Source organism: Macrotis lagotis, chromosome 7 (assembly GCF_037893015.1).
Source record: "Macrotis lagotis isolate mMagLag1 chromosome 7, bilby.v1.9.chrom.fasta, whole genome shotgun sequence".
Taxonomy (NCBI): Eukaryota; Metazoa; Chordata; class Mammalia; order Peramelemorphia; family Peramelidae; genus Macrotis; species Macrotis lagotis.
The window spans coordinates 19,380,563-19,389,492 of record NC_133664.1 but is presented as its reverse complement, the minus strand read 5'-3'; the positions used below and the strand labels follow the sequence as shown (position 1 = coordinate 19,389,492).

General features: G+C 45.8%; 1 protein-coding gene across 1 annotated transcript; it reads left to right on the top strand.

Moving 5' to 3' along the window:
- Positions 1-340: 340 nt before the first annotated feature.
- FKBP14 (FKBP prolyl isomerase 14) lies at positions 341-8,679 on the top strand. Its single transcript, XM_074195574.1, has 4 exons — positions 341-578; positions 1,010-1,161; positions 6,962-7,089; positions 7,918-8,679. The coding sequence occupies exons 1-4, from the start codon at positions 382-384 to the stop codon at positions 8,074-8,076; spliced, it is 636 nt and encodes a 211-aa protein (XP_074051675.1). The 5' UTR covers positions 341-381; the 3' UTR covers positions 8,077-8,679.
- Positions 8,680-8,930: the final 251 nt, after the last annotated feature.

Sequence of the window (8,930 nt, the reverse complement as noted above, 5' to 3'; positions counted from 1 at the left end):
CCCCTTTCTGGAAAACCCGGAGCCCCGGAATCCCGAGAGGCGGAGCCCGGCCCGGCCAGCGGGGCCGGAGAGCGAGCATGCGCGGCCCGCAGCGCCGGCTGGCGTTGCCAGGCAGCGCGGCCCGGGGACGCCGACGTTCCGGCGGAGGCGGCGCCCGTCGGAGCGGGCCGCGCTCATTGGCCGAGGAGGTGGAAGGGCGGAGAGGGACGGGGCCGGCGGCCTATGAGCGGGCGGCCTCCCGGGGCCGCCCCCGGCCCGGCTCGGGCCGGCCGCGTGGAAGCCCCGGGAGCGGCGGCGGCGGCGCGGAGCTGCCACGTCTACGGCCCGGCCCCCGCCCGCAGCCGCCCGGGCCGCGCTGCGTGGAGGCGCGGGGCGGGCAGCATGCGGCCGCTGCTGGGGGCCGCCCTCCTGGCGGGGCTGCTGGCGCTGGGCCGGGGCGCGCTGATCCCCGAGCCCGAGGTGCGCGTGGAGGTGCTGCACAAGCCCTTCCCGTGCCGCCGCCGGAGCAAGGGCGGGGACCTGCTGCTGCTGCACTACGAGGGCTACCTGCAGCGCGACGGCTCGCTCTTCCACTCCACGTACGTGGGGCCGGCCGCGCGGGAGATGGGGGTGGTGGTGGGGGGCGGCCACCGAGGGGCCCGCGGGAAATGGGGGGAGCAGCGGGGGTCTGTCACCGAGGGGCCCGCGGGAGATGGGGGTGGTGGTGGGGGGCGGCCACCGAGGGGCCCGCGGGAAATGGGGGGAGCAGCGGGGGTCTGTCACCGAGGGGCCCGCGGGAGATGGGGGGCAGCCGTGGGGGGCGGCCACCGAGGGGCCCCGGGAGATGGGGGCGGCGGGGGGGGCGGTCACTGAGGGGCCCGCGGGAGATGGGGGGCAGCCGTGGGGGGCGGTCACTGAGGGGCCCGCGGGAGATGGGGGTGGTGGTGGGGGGAGGCCACCGAGGGGCCCGCGGGACATGGGGGCGGCGGGGGGGGGGCCTGTACCTGCAGCTCTCCTCTGCTCTCCTCAGCCACAAGCACAACAACGGGCAGCCCATCTGGTTCACCCTGGGCATCCTGGAGGCCCTCAGAGGCTGGGACCGAGGCCTGAAGGACATGTGTGCAGGGGAGAAGAGGAGACTCACCATCCCCCCCGCCCTGGCCTATGGAAAAGAGGGCAAAGGTAACTTCACCCCTGGTCCCCCCTTTTCCTCCTGGCTCCCCAGTCTTTCTGCTTTGGGTTGAAGAGGAAGACCAGACTTCCCATCGGGGCCACCACCATCGCCCTCCCTTGTCCTGAGCAGCACCACCGCAGTTATACTAAATAACACGTGAGAACACTAATAAGGTTATCAATGACCTTGTCATTGTTGCCATTGTTACCAATAATAGATGCTGAACCTGCCGTGTCACTGATTCAGTGAACTCTCAGATGAGAGAACCCCTCCCCCGCTGGCCTATGCTGACCCTCTTCCAATCTCGGAGAGTTGTCCAAGGCGAAGGAGAAGTTCAGAGTCACCCTGAGTCACACATATGTCAGAAGAGGGATTCGAACCAAGTTTTCTGGGTCCGAGGCCAGTTGCGCTGCAACTTCAGATCATAAATATAGCTGCCATCTATATCATACTTTGAGGTTGATAAGCCATTTTACAAAAATCTTTAGAACTGGTTGGATCCTCAGACTATCTAATCTAATCCTCTCATTCTGCAGATCATGAAACTGAGGTCCTTCATAGCATAGTATTCCACAGCGGTAGGTACTTAATAAATTGATTGAGCAATTGACTGATTAACTGTTATTGATTTAATTATCAATTATTAATTGATGGCTGTCCCTCTTCATTGGTCAGATGAGGAGTCTGGGCCCAACCCATGAGGCCATGAGTGTCTTCCTTCTCTGTTATACAGAGCACTTTGGGCTTCTGTGGCATTTAGAGTCTCCTGATGTTCATCAGGGGTGGCACAGTCTGTCCAAGGGCAGCACAAGGCCTGAGAAATCATTTGTTGCCAAGGCAACCACAGGAGGGACTCATAAATCTAGGCATTTTTTTAGGGGTAAATTAATTAATTAAATGTTTGACCAAATGTAGCAGGCTAATTTTTAAATTTTATATTCCCCACCCCTGCCTTACATTAACTGGGTAAAAAATAAACTCTACAAGTTATTAGAAGTGGAGGTTGAGTCTCAAGGTGACTTATTGAGAACGTGCCTCTAAAGTGAAGGCTGATCCAGAGTTTTCCAAACTAATTTTGCCAGGTGAGGGTTCATTGGATTTAAATTTTTTTTAAAAATTATTTCTCAGGATGTTAAACTTAAGACTTTAATTCACAGGACCAATGTTCAAGTAAGAGTATTAAGACTGATTCCAAATGCAATTCTGCCCCTGACACATCCTGCGTATGGGACTCTGGGCAATCTGTGTTCTTTCCACACAGTAGTATCACAGGACTAGACCAGAAAAAATGATAAGAATGTTTTTATTATTCCTTTCTCTTCCTCTTCTCCATCTCATTCATATGCACTATCCCTAATTTCTTTGTCCTAAAGTTCATTTCTCATCAGTCTTTCTGATAAATTCACTCTTATTTCTTATGATGTTTTCTCACACTCACATACACACCTCAACGAAACCTTTCCCCTGCTGTGCTCAACTTCCCTTCTCTTTACTACACATTGCTAAGACTTTCCCATTTCACTATTTTGGTTTTTCCCCCAGGTATGTATACCCCAATTTCTGTTACAGAATTTTCCTGAGCCAGTCCCTAACCTGGGAGGAACAGAGCAGGCCAGAAGTGGGGTGCCAGTAATCGAGTAGCAGCTTAATTAATTAATTTTATTGTAAGGAATAGATTTGCAAATTCTCCTGATTAGAACCTCACCTTGCCATAGTGAAGGCAGAGATGATTATCACTCTCCCTGGGAAGGGAGAGGAAGGGTGGATCACAGCACAGTCACTTCTAGGGTTTGGGGAACAGTTCTTCTTAAGTCTTGGGGGTTGTTATTATTTTGCTTAGCTACAGATTATGCAATTTTCTGATTCACTTCATAAACAGGCACAGAAAGATTGCAGTCATTGTAAAAGAACTGATTAATAACTCCAAATGCTTTCTAGCTGACTCCTAAACCAGAGTCTGCTTGTGGAAAGGGAGCTCTGAGAAATCCAGGTTATTAGTCTATTCATTACATACATCATTTCAATTACTACAATAATTGTAATTCTTTCCCTATCCCTTCTAAGGATTCCATATGTCTGTTACCAAAAAGTCAGCTGCTAAGCTAAGCCTCTTCCGACAAAGGGAAACTAGTCTTATTTCTAGAGTTAGATTCAAATCTGAAAAGAAAATTGGTTCCCTAGAAAGTGTATCTATTGGAGTTCAGCCTGGTTTTAGGGATATTAAGTATGTTTTAAATGCTTCTGTAACTCTCACCTCTCTCCTCTGCCTTTAACAGGGTGTCTGTTATTTAACAAATTCTGCCTAAGTTGGCTCCCCTTCTGACGCTGTCAAACTAATATGGCTAACACTGGACTAACACCAGCTCTTTTAGCTCTGGCTGTGCATGCCTTCTTTGGAAAGCAACCATGATGGTGGAGAAGCTGGTCCCACCCTCTCACCCCAGTGAATGGGAACAGTTTGAGTGGACAGTGTAAGTGTTGTTCTCCAGGGGCCTCACAACTCTCCAATTCTCCTTTGTGGTCAACTGCCAGGAAAAAAAATGCCTGGAAATGTTTACTCTAAGCATTCAGATTAAAGGTATTTGGAAATATTTGGAAGAGGGGCTTCATTTTTCCCAGGAAGCTTTGGGGGGGAACACTAGAAAAAATACCTGAAATTGTTTACCCCAAATTTTCAGATTAAACCTATTTGGAAATATTTGAAAGAGGGGTATTATTTTTCCTAGGAAGCTTTGGGGGTGCTCCAGAAAGAAATGCTTGAAAATGTTTACCCCAAACTTTCAGATTAAACCTGTTTGGAGGTATTTGGAAGAGGGATTCATCCTTCCCAGGAAGCTTTGTTCAGGGGGGAGCCTCCAAGGGACTAGCAGAGATCTTTTTTTTTTCCCTAGCAGAGTTCTTTAGTTGCTTGTAGTTCTCATCTTCCTTCCTTTGTAACTGTGCTTCTTTAAAACTACTGATTCATCCCCTATTTCTCAGGAAGTTACTTAAATTATTTGATTTTTACAATGACTTCAAGCTGGAGTAATAATTCTCTGTTATGATTAGAAAGGGAAACTGAAACAGAAAGAAGTTCAATGATTTGTCTAAGGTCTCAAAGACAGCATGCAGCTAAACTGGGATTTGAATACAGGACCCTGAATCCATTCCACAGGAGGTTCAGACTCCTATGGAGGTCAGAACCAGATTCAAATGTAATTGAGAAATGTTCAACAAGATAATTAAGGACACAGTGCAAACTGGATCCTCTGGATTTTCTAGTTGAGTTGGACTCCCCCCCCCAATCTATGTGTTGTGATTGATGGGGGTAGTTGCCTTGTTTTCTTTCTTTTTATAAATTCCCACCTTCTTCAGTTTTTCTTAGAGCTTCTTTTCCTGATGAGTCAGGAACATGATGAGGCAACTCTTGATCCATGGAAAGTTCTGCCACATAAAGGGGCTCTGATGTGAAGTAATTGATCCCAGATTATGGCATAATTGGGGAGGGCACAGACTCTGGAGTCAGGGGGTCTTGGCTCAGATCCCGTGTCTGACACTGACTAGCTGTGTGACCTCCTCTCTCGGCCTCAGTTTCCTCATGTGTGAAAAGTGGGGGTTGGACTAAACAATCTCTAAGGTTCTAGGTTCATCCAGTGCTAGGTCTGTGATCCAGAGCTTTCTAAATTAAGTCTGCAAGTGATTTTAGTTTTTGAAAGACAAAATTAATAAAAAAATTTTAATAAAACTTTTTCTAATAAAATTAAGGGCAAAGTATTCAAACGCAAATACAAAAAAGAAAAACAAACAAAAATTTCAAAGCCAAACAAGATATTTAAAGATGCCATTTTAGATCATGTATTTATCTTTTCTTTTTTATATATTTTTTCAGATTTTATTTATTTAAGGGAGTGAGGTTAAGTGACTTGTCCAAGATCACACAGCTAGGTAATGCTCAAGTGTTGGAGGTCCTATTGACTCTAAGACCAGTGCTCTATCCACTGCACAACCTAGCTTCCCCATGCACATCTTTTCTTCTCCCTCACTTTAGATAAAAGGGAGCTGTCTATAGAGACAGGTGATTGGATCATGGCTTTAGAGCTATAACCATTAGATTGTAAGCTCCTTGAGGACAGGAACTGTCTTTCTTGGACAAAGTAGGAATCTAATAAATGACTTGGGTTCATTAAGTAGCCCTAACAACCAAGAAGCATTCCCCAATGGGGGGACCAATAGAGAGAGAGGAAGAATAGGAAGGCAAGTCAAAGAATTGAGAAAGGACATGGGAAGAGGCAGGGAAAATGGGAAAAAAAAGCCATGGGTCCTTTCTACTCCTAATGAACCCAAGTTGAGATAATGTCTATCTTTGCTTCTGTTCACATGTTTCTGTCATGACTGACTCTTTCTTAGCAAAGCTACTGGAGGCGTTTGCCATTTTTCTTCTTCAGATCATTTTACAGATAAGAAAACTGAGGGAAACAGTGAAGTGATTTGTTCAGGTCACATAGCTAATAAGTCTGAGGGCGGATTTGAACTCAGGGCCTCCTGACTCCATTTTATAGACTCCTAGAAAGCTATAGGTAAAAGGAGCCTGGGTGGGGATCAGATCCCCCCAGCTTACAGATTAGGAAATTGAGGACCAGTGCTTCCCCAAGAGAGCAGTCACCGGCCACCGGCTCCTAAATTGTGCCAGCTGATAATCACTTGAGTATTTTTTTCTTAATTTAGACTGACAATACCATGGATGTGGCAGGTGAGCAAACTCTTGTCAATGAAGGTCAGCACCTGCTTTGCAACAGCAGAACTGCCTGGGCCCTCAAATGATGGACTTGCCCAGGATCCCACAGCTTGTGTGTATCTGAAGTGGAAATTCAACTTGTATCCCTAGAAGACTAGGCTGTAGCATTTTAAAAGCTTTTAAAATGAGCAAAGTGCTTTCTATGTGTCACCTATTTTATCCTCATCAGGATAGGGTAGGGTTGAAGGTGTTATGGAAATCACAAAAGGGAAACTGAGGCTGAGAGGGACCAAGTGACCTGCCCAGAGGCACCGGCTAAGAAGAACTAGGGACAGGATTCAAACCCACAACTTTCTGACTCTCTGTGCAGCTTGGGTCCATTAGGATTAAAAGGCTTTGGGGACTCGGTTCTAGTAGAATTGAGCTAATGTCTATCAGTTTGTTAAATAAGAGGAGGGAAATCTCCCCTGAGAATGTAGCCCAGTTGCACAAATGAGATTTCCCTTTACATTCATTTTGTTCATCTTAGGTCTGAGCTAGGCTAAGTGGTGTGTGTGTGTGTGTGTATCTGTGATCTGTGTGTATGCATGTGTGTGTGAGAGAGAGAATGCACGTGTGTATGTGTCTGTGAGTCTGTGTGAGAGAGAATGTGTGTGTTTGTGTCTGTGTGCCTGTGTGTGTGTCAGAGAGAGAATGTGTGTGTCTGTGTATCTGTGCATGCATATTTGTGTTTGTGTGAGAGAATGTATGTGTGTCTCTGTGTCTGTGTGTGTGTGAGAGAATGTTGTGTCTGTGTATGTGTGTATGTGCGTGCATATGTTGTGTGTGTGAGAGAGAGAATGTGTGTGTGTCTGTGTTTGTGTGTGTGTGTGTGTATTTGTGTATGTATAAGAAAGCTGATACCTCCAGGGAGCAGACCACCTGCTGATGAGGGGAAGTCAGCCAACAGTCTTGTCTCAAGGCATCACCTCAGACCATAGGCCTTTACATTTGCCCCCAAAGTTTACTCAGGGCCTATTTTATCCAGATTCATAAATCTTCCATTTTTAAAGGCAGGCCATTTCACCAACAGCTTCTTTTCCCACCCCTGGCAGGTAAAATTCCCCCTGAGAGCACACTGATATTCAACATCGATCTTCTGGAAATTCGAAATGGACCCCGATCCCATGAGTCATTCCAAGAGATGGATCTCAATGACGACTGGAAACTGTCTAAACAAGAGGTGAGTCTGCTGTGGTGGCCACTGCTTGGCCGAACACCGATCAGGTGTCTGTGCTAGTCTTGCACCAGTCTCCTGGGCTCCTTGCGAGTGGGAGGCCCACAGGCTGTAGAAGGAGAGGTAAACCAAGCCAGGTCAGAAGTGGGGCAGATCCAGGCTTCTGTGCTTATCAGATTGAGAATGGTCACTGTACTTCCAGAAGACCCAACCTCCCATCCTTCCCAACAACCAAAAACCCAAGGTGACCATTTCCTCTGTCAAAAATATTTCATATTCAGTTAGTGGAGGCACCCTTCTCTGATGCAGATTGCATCAATCAGGTGATCTATCAATCAGAACCCACCTTCTTATAACCAGGTATCTAAATTTGTTAGGAAAAGGAAGGGAAAGATTTCCCTTTAGCAAATAGGAAGTGTTGTAAAAATCAAGAATGTTTTGATTATTGTTATTTAAATCTCCATTTCTAAAATAGACATCTAGGTGGGGTAGTTGATAGGAGGCTGAACTTGAAATCAAACAGATCTGAGTTCAAATCCTGCCTTTGATACTTAATAGCTGTGAGGCTCTGGGCAAGTCACTTCAGCTCCATCAACCTCAATTTCCCTAACTATGAAAGGGGTGATAATGTTAGAACCTCCCTCTCAAGGTTATTGTGAGGATTAAATGAGATGATATCAATAAAGCTCTTTGCGATGGTTATAAGAATGCCAGCTGTTATCATTAATAATAATAATAATAAAATAGCCCAAAATCTGTGGTGGGGGATATTGATGAATAATTCCTAAGTCATTGGACCAACCTTTTTGAGTAGCATGATTCTCTCCTTTGCAGGTTAAAGTCTATTTGAAGAAGGAGTTTGAAAAACATGGGGCAGTGGTCAATGAGACTCACCACGATGACTTGGTGGAAGACATCTTTGACAAAGAAGATGAGGACAAAGATGGATTCATATCTGCCAGGGAATTTACATACAAACATGATGAACTATAAAGAAACATCCCTCTGTTAGGCTTGGCATGTGGGGGGGTTGTGAATTTTTTTTCTTATTGGTATTTTATTTTATTTTTCCAATAACGTGTTATGAAAAATTTCCAACATTCATTCACATGCATATTTATAAGTTACACAATTTTCTTTCACCCCCCTCCCCTTAGCAACAAGGAGTCTAGTGAAAATTTTACATGTACATTTATGTTTAACATGTTTATATATTAGTCATTTTTTATATATGAGGAATTAGGAATAAAGGAAAAGAAAGAAAATCATGGGATAGGAAGGAAAAACATAAGAGAAAAATTTTTAAAGTGGCATAGTGTTCATGTAGATTCTGTAGTTTGTTTTTTGCTTTGTTTTGTTTTCCTCATCTGGATGTGGATGATGTTGTCTATAACACGTCTCCTAGGGAAGTCCCAGCTCTCTGAACTGCCGAGAGGAGCTGCATCCATCAAAACTTGTCAACGGATTGTGAATTTTTGAGCCTTATTTTCTGGAAATGTTGATTTTGTCTGTTGAGTTTGGTATCTATTCATAGGAAAGAAGTCATTGTCTCCTCCTGTGCATCTTTGAATATTAAAAAATATCATTTGAGTGAGACTGCTAACTGCCCCTTTATCCCAAATGAGCTGTGGACCTTGGGCACTTTGCAATAGAATCATAAATTGAAAGCTAAAAGGAACCTTGGAGGCAATCTGGTCCCCATAGGATACCATCACCCTTAGAGGGGATGTGTCTTCAACGTCACCTGGGGTTCCAACTCCCAGTTTTCCCAGCATACTACAGTCCCTTGTCTTTGAACACACCAGCCCATCTCTCATTCTCATACCTGCAGTCTGACATTTAACCAG

Coding starts and splice junctions, on each gene's coding strand:
- FKBP14 (XM_074195574.1), top strand. CDS start 382: ATGCGGCCGCTGCTGGGGGCCGCCCTCCTGGCGGGGCTGCTGGCGCTG. Junction 1,162..6,961: donor CTATGGAAAAGAGGGCAAAG/GTAACTTCACCC, acceptor CACCCCTGGCAG/GTAAAATTCCCCCTGAGAGC. Junction 7,090..7,917: donor GGAAACTGTCTAAACAAGAG/GTGAGTCTGCTG, acceptor TCTCCTTTGCAG/GTTAAAGTCTATTTGAAGAA.